The sequence below is a fragment of the Opisthocomus hoazin genome, chromosome 14 (genome assembly GCF_030867145.1).
Source record: "Opisthocomus hoazin isolate bOpiHoa1 chromosome 14, bOpiHoa1.hap1, whole genome shotgun sequence".
In the NCBI taxonomy this organism is placed as follows: domain Eukaryota; kingdom Metazoa; phylum Chordata; class Aves; order Opisthocomiformes; family Opisthocomidae; genus Opisthocomus; species Opisthocomus hoazin.
In genome coordinates this window covers 9,692,839-9,709,226 of record NC_134427.1, presented here as the reverse complement: position 1 = coordinate 9,709,226, position 16,388 = coordinate 9,692,839, and the positions used below count along the sequence as shown (strand labels likewise).

At 38.2% G+C, this 16,388-nt stretch overlaps 1 protein-coding gene across 1 annotated transcript in view; it reads left to right on the top strand.

The window, feature by feature from the left end:
* STK26 (serine/threonine kinase 26) overlaps nucleotides 1-13,158 on the top strand; it is a 35,165-nt gene extending 22,007 nt beyond the window's left edge. The window contains exons 4-12 of the mRNA XM_075435377.1: nucleotides 3,479-3,535; nucleotides 5,215-5,323; nucleotides 5,417-5,574; nucleotides 8,161-8,346; nucleotides 8,972-9,120; nucleotides 9,784-9,877; nucleotides 10,353-10,415; nucleotides 10,506-10,642; nucleotides 11,217-13,158. Coding sequence (XP_075291492.1) covers nucleotides 3,479-3,535; nucleotides 5,215-5,323; nucleotides 5,417-5,574; nucleotides 8,161-8,346; nucleotides 8,972-9,120; nucleotides 9,784-9,877; nucleotides 10,353-10,415; nucleotides 10,506-10,642; nucleotides 11,217-11,241 — 978 coding nt within the window. The 3' untranslated portion in view covers nucleotides 11,242-13,158. The remainder of the gene's footprint in view (nucleotides 1-3,478; nucleotides 3,536-5,214; nucleotides 5,324-5,416; nucleotides 5,575-8,160; nucleotides 8,347-8,971; nucleotides 9,121-9,783; nucleotides 9,878-10,352; nucleotides 10,416-10,505; nucleotides 10,643-11,216) is intronic.
* The last annotated feature ends 3,230 nt before the right edge of the window (nucleotides 13,159-16,388 follow it).

Below are 16,388 nucleotides of genomic sequence, written 5' to 3'. Positions count from 1 at the left end.
AAGTTGTTATGACTAAAACACGAAATAAGAGATGTTAGTTGTGAGGGTTTGCTAACTGCAATCTCGGATGAGAGATTGTATTTTTGTGTAGTCTCCTACATGTTCTACAACTTTACGGTTTCCTCGCACTTTAGGATACAAAGGCAGCTTTGTGGCTGACTGGGATGGAGTGGTCCAGTCTCAGGGAGCCTGAGGCTTGCCAGCTACTTGCAGGCTCTTCCAGATGCTCCTGCTGCTGAAAGCAGGGAGGGAAGAGTGTCTTTATTTCAATTGCTTGACTTTCTAATTTGTAACTTAGCTCAGCTGATGCCATGTAAGATACTCTTGATGTTTGGCAGCCTAGCTGTTCATTAGCTACAGCTTGTACATCTGACTTTTAAATGCAATTTTAAAAATATAGACAGTCCCTTAATATTTTTACCTAGCAGTGAGTTGTTATTTGTCTGTTATCGGATATTTTACTGTTTAAAAACCTTATCATTAGTACAAGATGGCAAGATCTACCTCTGTGAGGTTCTTGGGATAAAGCTGGTTCTAGTTTTAAGCTATTGCGACACAAAAATGTGCAAACCTCCCATATCTTTATAATTTGGGCTACCTCTGTATCTTGAATTTTGGCATTTGACTGGGAGTTGCCCATTGAATTAACCTGAAAGCTCAGGTATTAGTAATTTTTTTTTTTTTTAATTTTCATTGGGTATCTGGCAAAATCAGTAGTGTTTTCTAAATGTACTGGTGGGTGATGTACAAGCATATATATAGTCAAAGAATGCACCATGATAAACACATTTGTGTACGGTAGTGAAGTGTTTTATCTTTATAGTGTGTCTTTCACAAATGCGTGTCGAATTGTACAACCTTACAGCTGCATTAATAGAACTTTTGTAGCTGCAAGATAACTAAAATCCTGTTGTAGGTGTCTGTAGATGTTTATATGTGTGGTAGGTCAGCGTCTAAATTTGTCTCATCATCCCACATTGCACTTTGATTGCAATTAACATCACACCTCAATAAATAAAACATTGCTTGTGGAGGGTACCCTTGAAAGTGATAGTGCATAGCAACGCAGCAGTGTGAGGTACATTAGATAGCTAAAATGAGTGTTTTCCGCAAGCCTAATGCCTTGTCAAAATGTGTTATTACTTTGTCAGTTCACACAAGAAAAAGATTAAAGGTATTAAAAGTTACCTTGGTTCTGGCATGTTTTGGTTACGCAGATTTGTGAAGCTTGATAAAATACTTGAGCTGTACTTTCCATCTGATGCCGTAGAGATAGATTGCCACTTGATGACTGAAATTTCATTATTATTTTCCCTATTTGTGCCATCTAGCTGAGGGGTTTAAATATCTGTCCTTGTAATTATTACAGCCACTGGACCTTGCTCGTTTCTTTTGCAGTTAAAGCAAGCCTGAAAGTTATTCTCAATTTTTCGGGTTTGATTATGGAGAAGTCCTATGCTGGCATAAAGAGACTTCCATTAAAATTGTACAGCACTTTGTGCAGCAAAGCTCTGAGACAATCTAAAGATAGTTTGTTCTACATTGTCTATTCATATTGGATTGACCTAAAATAGGTAGGAAAAAGGTTTTTCATGCCTGGCTAGAAAATATCCACACTCGGTTACAGTGGATAGCAGCAATTTCTTTGAGACATTATTTCAGAAACACAGTACTTACTCATTTTCACCCTATCCTGTTTGCAAGTAATAGTCAAATCCTCCAAACGTGTCTGGTAACCACAGTGTTTGCCTTAAACTGGAGTTCCTTGCAGGTCTTCTCAGCTGACAAAGTTGAGCTTTATAAAAATGGCTAAAATTAGCCAACCCTTCCCTGCTGATCTCATAATATTGGAATAGACTCTCATAAATGGTGTGTTTTTTTAAAATTCAGTATAAGTCTAATAGAGCACACTTTGTTACGATAATTGGATGTGGTACTTTCAGAAACTGCACCTTTATTTGCTTGTTGAGTTTTCTTTGAATTTCTGTCACTAGTCAGGCAGTTGGATGGGAGAGCATACAATGTAGAATGCAAGAGGCTTTAAAAAGTGCTTCTGCTGTAAGCTTGTGCTCTGTTATAAGGAGCTAGCACTAGTAAATGTTTGCTGGAGACTTAAACAGCGTGCATGGTACTTCACCAGGTCAGATTCAGTTAAGTATTTTTAATAACTGGTTTTTATTTTAAATAATGAAATGTGTTTATTCACAGAATTTGTTAGAGTGGTAGCCCAGAAATTAATATTTGGGTTTCTTCTTAAATGTGAAGGGACTCTGGCAAGCAAATAGCAGAAGATCCCAGTTTTGAAGCATACAATCTGTAGATCTGATACCATATCATTCCGGTTTTGTTTATATGAACCTGCCACCTTTTGCAGCTACATACCAAGGGCAAAGTCAGCATCTAGAAATCAGCGTTAGAAGCATTTGTCATTTCTAGTATTTTAGTAGTTGAAACATCTCCACAAAGAAAGCACAGAAACTCACGGACTCACTGGGGCTGAGATTCAAATAGTGTGTAGTGAAGGAATATGTGCACTTTGCAGTATTACTAGAAATAATTAAAAAATCCCAAGATACGTTTCTGAAGTCAGGCTTTTTATTGTATTATATTGCTCCTATCTTTGACCTTTTAATGACCAATTTCAAACCTCTGATCAGAAAACTTCAGAAACCTGAACGTCATTGTGGGCTTCCAGGTCTGGCAGTGCAACTTCACCTGGCTGGTAGTTGTAGTGTTGCTTTGTATCTCAAAATTGGAGCTGCCCCTATGGTAGCAGGGATGTTTTGTGGTAGGATGCAAGTCCTTAGGTATGAGCATATTCAGGAGCTCTCAGTTCTCACTGTTTGCTGGATGTGACAACTTGTAGACATGTTAGACACACACTTGCACAGTTACCACATAGGTAAAGAGGCACCTTGCAGCTACCTCCATTAGGCTTTAAATTTCTATTGTCTATGAAGCATGTTCATGCTCACTCTCTTGCTTAAATGCAATTTTGAGTATTTTCGTCAGATTAGAGGTGTGGTGATGTTACAAGAAAGTTTCCTATTAAAATTACGATGCTTCTCTATCACAAATGGCTGAAATTAATTATTGTAATGCAAAGACAGTCTCTTGTAAGACTGTAGTTCTTACATTAGAACACTTCGTTTAAACGTAAACCACCACGAAATCCCTTTTTTCTCTAAGTTGCATTCCTTTAGGTGGAACCATTTTAGATACCAGTTAGTGGAAAATTACTAGTGAAGAGGGGTGGTGTTGTTGCTTTTTTAAAATACAGAAGTCAAACAGTTGATATCTAGACATCTTGCACAGGAGCTGTGTGATCTTTCTACAAGAAGTAATTACATGTAACTAACTTGGTGATTAATGGGACTCTATATTTGCATTCTCCTAACAGTATGCTGGTAGTCTGTTGAAATTGTTTGTTTGTTTTGTGGTGCCTTGGACTTCTAACAACTCATGCCTTTATTTACAGGGCACAAAACTATGGATAATAATGGAATACTTGGGTGGAGGGTCAGCTTTGGATCTTGTAAGTACATGATCTTTTTTGCATTATAAGTACTAGTGAGCCTTATTTCATTGTGCTTTCATGGCGCTCTAAAATCTAATCCCTGGAGGTGGCTGATACTGCATCACTGGTACATCGTAATGCTCCAAAAAGTGTGCGTTTGGATGGTAGTTCTGTTACATTGAGCTGATGTAGATATTTTTGGTTTTCCTGTTTGTCTCTAAGCATTAGGAAGCATCCATTTGTTCTCAGTTGAATGTAAGGTGCCTTTTTTTTTTAAGTATGAGGAGAAGTACTGTTCTTGCCATATGTGGTGGGTTTTTGGGTCATCTATCCCCCATATGTCATCCCCACACAAGTGGAATATTCATTACACTTGGATTAAAAAATGTTTCCTTTGGGATTGGGTCTTAGGAATGAATGCAGTGTGTGCCCACAGAATGCAGTTAATTTTAACTGGTTAAAAGGTGTGGGTTTTCCATTTTCAGGTATTTTCAGTTAAGCATGAAAGTGCCTTTTGCTTAGGATAGTGTAGCATTCATGAAGGATGTAGCTTAGAGAGTACACGAGCACAGTCCACTGTATGTGGATGTGGTTTCCCTGTACTTTCAGTACAGCTCTGCCTCAGCTGTAAAGGTTAGACCCACCCTTTCCTGTAAGATAGTGTAACAGTCTTTGTGTGATTCTGAAGGGAAAGTACTGTGTCTTCAGTATTACAGAACGGTGTTAATTATATATTTGCTAACAGTGGTCCTGTCTGCAAGACTTGAAGTATGTGCTTAACTTCATAAATCTATTTAAACTTCTTTATGAAATTACGTCACATCAACGCAGCTGTGGGAATGCAAAAGCCTAGTAATTATGTATAGCATATCGTAGTTTGCAGCTCTGGTAGTTAGTGTTTTTGAGAAAGGGGCTGTGAGATACTTACTCTTTAAAACTTTTGAGTGATTTGTAGTCTTCTGTGGAGTGTCAGGAATAGTGAAATAGCTTTTGCTAGTGACAGTTGAAAACACTAAACTATTAGAAGTATAAAACTTGCAAGTTTTGCCTCATTTGACTCACTTTGCCATACCATAATTTCATGCAGTTCTCTGTTTCAGTGCCGTGGTGTTGGTATTTTTTGATAGCAGAATCACCCACCTTAACTGCTTCTGGTTTATTTACATAGCTTTCTAATGTGCAAAATTTACACTTCTTCCATGCTAGCAGCTTTATAGTAGTGCATTATGTTCTTGGTGCAAAAAAACAAGCATGGAATCAAAAATGCTGGAACAAGAGAAAAATGCATTGTTAAATTTATAAACAGCACAATAGACTAATTTGTTTTGAAATAAGTTGAGTTTCTTAATTCACTTAATCTGAAATGCAAAATTCAATCTCCTCTGTTTGCTGTCTATAGGAAGCTATAACTTTGTGGAAAATTCGTTCTAGCTTTTTACGTTCAGTGCATGCTGAGGGGAGTGCATACTATATACATTAGAAAAGTAGCAGCATTTTCAATGTGTTACCAATAGAGGAGATGCAAAGATGATCATTCTAATGACACCTGTTTCTGGTAGAATATTGGCATGCTTCATAGAATATTTTATGAATTCTGTTCTCCAACAATCTTTTAAGTTAAAGATTTAATTAAATCAATAACAATGCACAAATTAGATACAAGACTAAAAGTGTTTTAATGTGTCTTTTCTCTAAAGCTGCGTGCTGGCCCATTTGATGAATTCCAGATTGCTACCATGCTAAAGGAAATCTTGAAAGGTCTTGACTACCTACACTCAGAGAAGAAAATTCACAGGGATATAAAAGGTGCATAACACTTCAAATGTTACTTTGTTAAAGCCTTTAAAAATCATAAGAGCAGTAATCTAATTTAGTTATTATGTTATTTCCCCTTGACAGCTGCCAATGTCTTGTTGTCAGAACAAGGTGATGTTAAGCTTGCTGATTTTGGAGTTGCTGGGCAGCTGACAGACACGCAAATTAAGAGGAATACCTTTGTTGGAACTCCATTTTGGATGGCCCCTGAAGTTATTCAGCAGTCAGCGTATGATTCCAAAGTAAGTGTGAGAGTAGAATACCTTTTCTTTGTATCTGCAGATCCAACAGAAATTACTTTGGTTTTTGTGGGTTTAGTTCTATCAGTATGGAGAGAAAAAAAAGTAGATTTCAAATTACAGAGTTTCAAATGATAAAATTAAAAGTACAATTAAAATGTTTTTATATACTAGTTGCATGTCACTGTACTCACGTGCAAGACCCATATAAACTCACCAAGTAAATTTATGCTTTCATGTTAAGATTCTTTCAGAGAGACTCCGTGGATGCTTTCAGTGTTGTTGGTGGGTTAGTTGGTTGGTTTTTAATTTCAATTCAAAGTTTTGCATTTAATTCGAACAGTAATAAAGCTCTTGCAAATTAGAATGCCACCAGAATTTATCAGCATGTTTAAAGCCAAGATGGTGGCTGAAATTTTACTCTCTTCTCAGGTTTTTATACACAGCTCTGGATATGATTTCTTTAATGATATTTCTGAGGACCTGTGTAATGCTGAAGATTTTAGCACAGGTGACTGATCTTGAGAAGGAAAAAAGTAACTTGAACTACAGGATGGGTAGCTGTGATAGCATTGTGGTACCTTGTACATTTGTTTTTCTTGGGAGCTGTTGATGGATGACTAATTGCAAAGGAGAGTTTCCCTATGTGAGCTAGCAGTAGAAAAGCAGACCTCCTTCACATTTTTCTGAGGGTTGGGAACTGCTGCTAGAAATGATAAGGAGGGAATAGTTCCCTCTTCTCTTGTGTATATCTACAAGATGACCTAGAGCATGTGGTTAGTGAAATGGCAGTGTACTTTGGTGCTGGCATTGGACTTCCTACACTCTGTAGATGCAACCTTAAATAAAAGCAAGAAATCTAAAAATCTTGGTATATGCCAAGTAATACTTTCATACTGTTTTTTCTCAAATAATAAACATGTAACGGTACTTCTGATGTGCACATGAAGAAAAGACTGTTGAGTATCTAAGATGTCCTGAAGATTTTCACACTCCAGGAGACTTTCCACAGATCATTCAGACTTGAAGGAGTTTATGTACATATCACAACAGTTCTTGCTGATAATAAGGAGCACGTGCATGCAGTTGTAGTTCTCATGTTTAGAGTTCCAGTGGCGCAGCTGTAATGTGCTCCCTACGGCATGTCTGAAAAGCCGTATACCCTGCTTTAAAAATGCCTGTTGTCCAGTCAAAGTGAGAACAATTCCTCTTCTGCTTCCCTGTGTATAAATCAGCATAAATCAGCCGTACGACCTCTTCATTTACATTCTCCCAGCGATTTAATCTTTTGCCTTCCATATCTCCTCAAAATGTTGCAAGACCAATGCCCTCCCCCTTTTCTTTCTATGCTGAAAGTCCGGTGGGAAAGCTTGGAAGATGCAAGCCTTTGGTAGGACAGAAAAAGGGTTTTGGACGGATACACTTCAATTGCTAGACTAATACTGATGAGTATTTTGGCGTGTGGACTGAATTTTAACCTTGCCTTCTGTCCCTTCTTCAAAATGACAGAAAATAAAACAATTTCATACATTTTTGTAGTGGCAGAGATTTACAAGGCCCATCTCTTCTTTTGAAATATTTTCCTTCAATATACAATTGTTGGTTATGATATTTCAGTAAGAAACAATGAGCTAGTTTAATTCTTCAATATTAAATATAGACATTTTAGTTCTTGTGACTAGGAAAGGAATATTGGAGATGCAAATTGTAACCCTTGTTTACTCTGTAGGCAGCTTTGGTTTATGACTTCTGTGCCAAGTGTAGTTAAACTTTGCCAGCCATTTTTTAATGAGAAACACCTGTAGTGACCTTAATAGCTATTTTAGCTCATCTAAAAAAGATGCAAGTAATCTATATTTCACTTGGGAAGAATCTCTATATTAGAAAATAATTTTATAGTTCATAAAATATTTTGATGCAAAGACAATTTATTTATAATGCTTACCTTTAGCTAAAATAAATGCTACTTTATTATTCATCAGAAACTTACACTCTGAACTTGGACTTTCAAGTCTAGCTAGTTGTGGATAATTTTCTAGCTAAATTCATCAAGCAGTCTTGTTAGGAAAGAAATAAAGTGATCACCTGCTAGATTTGATTCAACTCTCTCTTGTTCCTTTAGAGTGAGGTGTCAAACGAGGTTGGATACCTCAGTGCATCTACAGTTTAAAAAGTAACATCAGCATGCAGTTTTGCTATCTAAGCAAAAACTGAATTAGACAGAGGAGATTGGTGGCAGTTTGTAGTTCATTACGTAGTAAAAAATCAAGAGAAGATTAATGTTTCTGAAGCTTTTTCCAAAAGCATGTATCTTGAGGTGCATGTTTATGTTGCTGGCAATGTTACCACAGTGACAAAGTGTGCAACAAAAGTGATGTTGTGTGTCAAAGTTACTAAAGACTGATTAAGTCCGCCAGGTCTTCGAGAGTTGCAGCCTTCAAGTGTTAGAAAGGAGTCTTTGTGCACCATCTACTTAGGCCAAAATTGATTTTACTATCTAGATGCAATATATGTGAACATTTCAGTTATTAAATACTTAGTTGCGATAGCCCTGAATTTTGTACTAAAAGTAACTTTTCCCTTTCTCAGGCTGACATCTGGTCATTGGGAATCACTGCCATTGAATTAGCCAAAGGGGAGCCTCCCAACTCTGATATGCATCCGATGAGAGTTCTGTTTCTCATTCCGAAAAACAATCCTCCGACTTTATTAGGAGAATTCAGTAAACCTTTTAAAGAATTCATTGATGCATGTCTGAACAAGGACCCAACATTTGTGAGTACATGCGCGTGTATGTGTGTGTATAGATGTTTAGGGTTTGTTTTTTACTCTCTTATGCTTGCAAAGCTGGTGTAGTGCATCAGAATTGATGGGAATAATTTTAGAGACTGTACTTTCCACTATTAATAGTAGTGGTGTTTTTTTAATAGCTATGTCTTCATCCTAGTCTCTTGTTTGAAATACTGAAAGGGGAGGATGCTGAAAGAAATTATGGTGACAGAGGCAGCTTCCTTAAAATGCCCTCAAACCTAGGATAACGTCAGAAGAGAAGCTTTAATAGAGGAGAGAACTTAAATCTTTTTCTCCAGCAGAACTTTTACTGTCTATCTGAATTCTGCTTACAAGGAAATGTTGCATTGGAGATTTTTGATTAGTCATTTTCCTGGGTGTGTACCTTCTAGCATAGAAGGATAAGCAGTATAGTCTGTGTGTGACTTGAGCATATTTTTAGAGTGCTTGTAAATGTGTATTACTGGCTCTTCTTGACTTCCTGTTTTGCTAATTTCCTGATACTATAGGAGTTAACTCTAGACGTCAGTTGTCTTACTAAATGTCCCCTATTAACATTTAAAATAATGAAATGTTAGCATTACATTAAATATTCAAGTGTTTCTTACAGCGCCCTACTGCAAAAGAACTTCTGAAGCACAAATTCATTATGAAAAATGCCAAGAAGACTTCATATCTGACAGAACTGATTGATAGGTTTAAGAGGTGGAAAGCAGAGGGACACAGTAGTGATGAAAGTGATTCCGATGGTTCCGATTCGTAAGTTTATTTTCAGTTTAGTCTCATTTGGACGTTTTTTAATGTTACTAAAGTGGGTTTGTTGCAGTTTCTCTGTGTAACTAGCTCCGTTTCTGTATATCTCTCTTTGTTCCATATGTTTTTCATAAGTGGTTTTCTTGAAAGAAGCCAATATGGACCTAAAGACTAATGCACAAGTCAAGCTATGCTCTCATTATCTCTTTAAACTTTCTCTCCCTGAGCTCAATTTCAGTTCTGTTTAAGTGCTGTGCATTTTCTAGTCTAGGGCTAGTGGTTATACCAAAAACAATGAATCACAATTAGAAATATTGCAGAGCAAGTTTGAGGTGTATGAAGAAGTTTGCACAGTGCCTGTGGAACAACATATGTTCTGTAAGTCTCTTGCTTTTGTGGATATCAGATAACTGTTTTAAATGGGATGCCATGGGAGAAGGTAAGCTTTATGGGTAGATAACATCTTCTGTTTGCTTTGATCGTATTTCAGTTTATTCAGCCTCTGAAGTTGTTTTTTAAAGTTCAGTTAATGTTTCAATACATGTTTTTCTTCTTATTTGAAGGAATAAGGAGCTAGTCCATATAGGTTTATTATGTGTTTGGGTTACTGATGCTTGCTTAGGGTTATGTTGTGGCTAGCGTTATATACATCGTATCCTTTTTCTTCAGGGAGTCCAGTAACAAAGAAAATAACTCTCATCCTGAGTGGAGCTTTACTACAGTTCGAAAGAAGCCAGATGCAAAGAAGCTGCAGAATGGGATGGTATGTACAGTCTGAAGAGTTCTTCTTTCTAAGTGCTGGTTTTGAAGCCAATTCAAGGAAGATAGTGATAAAACTTAGTAATTATCCACTTTTCATAAGAACTGTCTTTTTGTAGTTCAAGAGATGATGCTTGTTAATGATATTTCCTATGCCCATGTCAGCCTTAAATCCAAAAGATACCACATACTAGTAGATCAGTATCTGTTGATAAAGGTGGGAATTTAAAGACTTCTATAATATTGGAGAGGAAGAGCTGAACTGTTTTTCTGACGATGTGACACTTTCAGATGTGTCATCAGGCATCCGTTTCCACATTACGTAACGTTTCTTGATGTACTATGCCTTCTTTGTTTTTGTAATGTATTTCGAGTGCTTTGCTGAATTTAACTGAACTTTCAATATCGGATGTGCTGTGTTAAATGCAGCTCATACCTTGTATAGCAATATGCTAATATAATCATTATGTAACTTCTAGGATCAGGAACTTGTTAAGACCCTGAGTTGTTTAACTATGATAATCACCCCTGTGTTTGCTGAGGTAAGTCTTGACTTAAAAAACTTCCTTGAAAGTATTACCTGAGTGTCCGATAAGTTTTATAAGTTTTGTCTGTTTTGGTTTGCTACTCAGCTTAAACAGCAGGACACAAATAATGCTAGCAGAAAGAAAGCAATTGAGGAACTTGAGAAAAGCATCAATATGGCAGAAGCAACGTGTCCAGGGATCACAGATAAGATGGTGAAGAAACTTATGGAGAAATTTCAGAAGTAAGTTGAAGAACTTTTTTGTATGCATTGTTAAAGAAAAAAAACAAAAACAAAAAAACCCACCCAAAACTGAAAACAGTATTATTTAAAAAAAAATGATTCAGTACTTATGCATAGGGAAGGTTAGTGACACTGAACTTCCTGTGTTGGGGAAACTTGAGTGGTTTAGTGATAAGTGAAAGATCTGCTATTTCCGGGGATTTAAACTTTTAGCTTCAGGAGTTAGATGTAACACCTCAGTTTGAGACTGAAACTAAAAGTAACAATTACCATGTCTGTTTGGTCTTCTAGTGCTGCAATTTTACTGTAGTTGTTATACCTTGCTTCCTTTAATTTAGCCTGCATTTTTGTCATAATCATATTTATAGCAAGTAAGGGAGCAGGAGAACATTTAAGTTCTCTTTCTAGGGAAAATTTTCTTGAGAATGTCACTTCTGGTGTTTCTTTCCTATGATCTGTTGAGATGAAGGCATGTACTAGTCCAGTGATGCAAAAACAGTTATGTGCTGTTTGCCAAGCCAAAACAATACAATTAACAAAATTCTTGATTGCCGCTTTTTTTTTTAATCCGCAGATATTCTGTTAATGACTCATCCTAAGAAACTTCACATAATTGACTGATGTTTCGTATGGACCCAGTGAAACCCACCAAAACTACTTCAAGCTTGGCAGTGCTTAGCTCATGAGCTCCTTGTGCCTTTTGGATCTTTGCAACATATTGATGGTGATTGAGGATGTGAAAGAACGTACTCAACTATTTTATGGCAGTGCACATGGTTTTATATTTTCAGGAAATTATTTTGTAAAGAACAACTTTTAATATTGTAGTTTCACCTGTTTAATCTGATAAATGTTGAGGTGTGGTTTTGCTTTTAGAAATAACCATTACTTTAGTTAATAGAAAGTGCAAGTACAGTATGTTTTTGATGCTGTTTTGTTCCTGTACATGAGGATGTACAGGTCTTTTGTATTCATGAGTTAAACTTTTGTAAATCACTAAGAAGCTTCAGAGAAAATAGCTTTTTCACAAGCGTGTTCAAAACATGTAACGTAGTGGCAAGGATATTGCTGTAGCACCTGCTTCAACCAGCATATAGTTATCGTGCCCTGAAAAATAAACCTGCAACAGTATCCATTCTAAATTGGTACAGTATTTTAGGCAGCTCTATGATTAAATATATTTGAGAGCAATATGTCAATAGTTTGCAGGTGATATGTAGCAACAGGTATATCCTGATGTACAGTATATGTATTATGTTTTAGAACAGGTTTTGAAGTAGTAATTCAATCTCGTATCATCATGGTAGGAAAATTTAAAGCAATACAGTTGAGGGGGTGGGGCTTTTGGCAATAATGGACAAAACCTGAAGTCCAATTTAACTTAATTTAGTTTTTTTTCCTCTGAGTATACATGCCTGGGTGGAAGGGAGCCAGAGAAGCCGAGCGTCTCATGATACATACCTCACAAGCAGGTATAATTGTAACACCAGCTTTCTGTGTGGTGGTGTTGTTTCTCCTGTAAAATATTTATACACACTTTTGTTCTTAAATACATTAAATACAGTACATCAACATAATTTGTTTATAATTTTCTGAAAGTGTATTTTAAAATATGTATTTACCAGTTAATATGCAAATAACTGAGTTATAGATATTCTTTCACGAAAAGGTAGTACTGTGCAGTACGGAGTGATTTTTTTTTTTTCTTTTTTTCATAAAAAAGTAGGTAAGACTATAAAATTGCTTTCAGTTATATATTTATGGTACTGCTAGATGGATAATATCTTCTCTTCTGTTTTGTTTTGGGGTTTTTTTCCCTTTTCAACCCAGTATGTATATTATGCTAAAGTTTTGAACTGGGATTGTTTTTCAGTACTTAGCTGTGGAACTGTTGGTGTAAATTTATTTTTGATAAAGGCTGGGTGTGTTTATTTTATGGTTCAGACCTGCACATTTTGTTTTTGCACAAAGTCATTTTAAAGAATCTGAAATATATCTGCCAAATATTGAAAAAGTAATGGTGTGCAAGTAAATATTGCATTTTTAGTCAAATGTTGCCATTACATCGTTTTTATATAAAGGACACTTGTGAGAGATGGTGGTTAGATATGCCAAGGACAATTATTTTCAATGGTGCCTACACTGTAAAAAAAATTACTTTTAACTCCTTGTTTTAATTTTAAAAAAAATGTTTCTGTTTAAAACTTTCATCTGCTATATAACTGAAATTCGGTTAGAATTTATATCTGAGAAAAAAAGTCTGGAAATAGTTTTTGAAATAAACAATAATGTTATGGATTAAATAAATATTTTTATAAATGTAAAAGCAGCAAAAGTTGTAAATACAGTTGATCTGAAGCTTTACAAAATAACTGCATCACAGAAACAAATTGTAGTGCTCCTTTAGCTTCTGTAGTTGTTAGTCTTGTAAATCTGTTTATAGATGAAGCTTATTTCAATGTTTTGGGGCGTTTTAAATGGTTTAAAAATAAATATTTAAGTTCTGTAAACTTTCATGAGCTTGTTCCGTTGTGCGTTTTATTCTGGATTTTAGTAGACGTGCAGAGGTGCGGATATACCTCTTAAAACTTGTGTTGTAGTTCAAGAAAAGTATTCCTTGCGCAGAGTTGCATGGTTGCTTTGAAAGGGTTTGGGTTCCCCCCGCGCTGTTCTTGTCCGGAGGACACCTGCCAGCGGCTGCACCACAGGGAATGCTGTGGACAGATGGAGCAGCCCCAGGGTTCGGTTAGATTCCATTCGGAAAGAGGAGTCTTCAGGATCTGTGTGCTCAGACGGATGTGCACGGCCCATGACACCATGAGATGTCAGAACACTCTGACTTCGTTGTGATCTCGGCGTTGTGGAGTGAAGGTACAAAAAAGCCTGCGCCACAGTTACCTTAGCTTTCACTTCATCAGCCTTGACCCAAATCTCATTTTAAAGAGCTCCATACAAATTTCCCAGAATTAAAAACATGTTTTTACTTCCATGTCGCTTCCCGTAAGGTGTTCTTTTTGTGTGGGAGACCGAGGGGAGAGGTGATGGGAATCCCTCCCAAATTTTGTAACTGGTGGCTCTACCCTGTAGACACAGGGTCTTTAGTCTATGCAACTCTATAAATTATTCTGGGTAGTAGCATTAGTGAATTATTTGGGAAATTGGAACCTGTCCTGTTTGTGATACGACTGTAACAAGTTGCTGAACTGTGGTGCCTCTTTTCCAGTGAAATGGGTGGGATGTATACCTACCTCAGAGGACCAGGGTGGGGAAAAACTCATCCCTGCGTGTACAATACAGCCTTGTTCTCTTGAAATCCATTCAAGAAGGTTTTTTTTACTGTACTGCATACGGCTGTTCTGCACCTAAAGCCTCTGTGCATCGTAAGACTGTAACGCTAAAGAATGGATGTCTGTATTACTGGTTCCCAGAGAACAGTTGTCTTTTTCCCCACCATGTGTTAGTTATTGATGAACTGTGTAACTTAATCAGCAGTATTCTGTTGCTGTCAGCTAATGGAAAGATACATAAAAATATTCATGCAGGAACTGTCTTCTTGCTTGTTTGATTTGTTAGGCTTCCCACTGTAGACTGGGAAGAATTTATATTAAAGTAGTCTGAATCGCAGAATAGAGCAATGTATTTGTTTTTGGGTAGATGAGTCCTTTATCGGCGTAACCAGTCGTAAAACCCTTGGTCTCTGACTCCTCGAGTGCGCTGCTGTACAGTGAGCGTGTGGTACCGTGGGCACCTGTTCTTGCCTTCGGCTGAACGTCTGTCGCTGCATAGGGGAGTACATCGGTTCTTCATGTGTTTGCACAAAGTTTAGCAATCGTTAAAAGGTCTGATTTTTATCACACTGTTTTATGACTTAACACTGGAATAAAATTATTTTCCTCTTTGCAACGTTTTAGTGGTATGTATGTTGGCTTGCCTAATTTCACATTTTTCCAGTAAATGAAGTAACACTTAATACAGAGATGAGGTAAATACACTGAAACCTGTCTTGGTGCTTCTCTAAACTGAAGTTCTTTGTACACCGTGTACACTCTGCTTCTTTTTGTTTCCTAACATACACACTTGTGCCTAAAAAGTTGCTGAACCTCATGTATCTGAATTTCAAGATTAACTTTATCTACAAGTGGTATATTTTATATGAATGCCAGTTGCTTCAGTCTGAATGCGTTGACACTGTAATGCTGCTGTGCCTCCTCCCCCTTTAACAATCCTCGCTTGCCTAAGGGCTATACACGTTTGCACTTTACAGGTACTGCTGTCCATCTTTCACTGGCAGCAGCCCCGATCCTTCCATCTCCTCTCTCTGTCCTTCCCTAGTGAAGCACAGTCACTGAGAGAACTGTTCTTACCTCTTTTGGGTGAATAGGGCTGAGCAGGGACCCTGGGGAAGGGCTTACTCAAGGGCTATTGCAGTTGTTCTTCGTGTGTCAGCCACTGCTTACGGGGATTGTTCCTTTATTGCAGTCAGTCCCAAGGAAGCTGGCTTACCCGATGAATTGAGCTTGAAGATGTTCATTTCTGTCACGTAGGAGCTGCTTTGTTCCTCTGCTATTGCTGACCATCGCGTAGGATGTGCTGGGGCACGGTGCGCATGCTGTGCCGCAGTGCTCCCCAGTCAATGGAAAAATACAAAAACAGTTCCCAGGTCCCTGTTTCTCCCTCTCAGGGCCATTTTCCCAGCATACTCGTGAAGGCCAGAGCTGGCAGCTCCTGGAGATGGGGCAGGGTGGCTGTGCATCCCGCGGGGTGGGACTGTGTGTCTGTTCAGGAACATGCTCAAGGTACCGCTGGCCTGGGCGAGCCTCTGCCTGTGTCTCCACATGCTTCCAGGAGCTAACGCTGGTTGGAGGCTTGCTTCTGTGCTTGCGGTGTAACCCTTGAAGGAGCGATCTCCGAGGGCTGTGTGTGCAGTCTGTATTTGAAACATTGCTGCTTTTTTCCCCCTCTACCAAATCTCACGCGTGTAGACTGCCGTACCCAAATGCTGTATTGAGTGGTGGTTCTTGCTCTTTCCAAGGTGCAGAACTTTGGGAAAGGGAAGAAACAACTCTCTCTGACCACAAAGATTGTGTGTGTCCCCCCCCCTTTTTTTTTTACAGAACATGTGCTAGAGCAGCGTGTGGTTCCCCATAGTTCATAGCTTCGGCACAGGGTAACCAGGTGCAAAAGCAAACCTTACCCTGTGCTCTCTTGTTGGTCCAGTGCATTTCTTTGGGCAGCCAACCTAGAACGTGGCAGTTTTTTCATCAGTGTTCAGGGATCTCATTGAGTCTCCCCAGCTGCTGAGGCGGTGAAGGCATGGAGGGAGCCAGCAAGCAGCTGCAGAGAGGGAAACCAGCTCAGTGGAGTGAGGAGGACTGCCTGGGAGCTGGGAGGCACAGGGGAAGGGGGCTGGGGGTGCCTGCAGGGCTGGGCATGCAGATTCGACAGGGCAGAAGGAGGAACCCAAAGCTCTGACGTGAATAACTGGTTTTTATTGTCCAGCTTCTAAAACAAAGTACAGCGATGCAAAGGGTGAGCAGTACCCATCTTTTTACATTTTGGCCTATTTTCTGTCTTTGCCCCAGATTCCTTGTTTCTGAAATCCATTCTATCAGGTCGCAGTAGTTCCCAGCCGTGGGTTTACGGGGCTGTCCTGCTCCATACAGTCATGTCCTACAGTCTTACAGGGTGCTTAAAGTAGCAAGATCCTCCCTGAAAATCCTACAGAGGTGTCATCATTCTCCCGTTT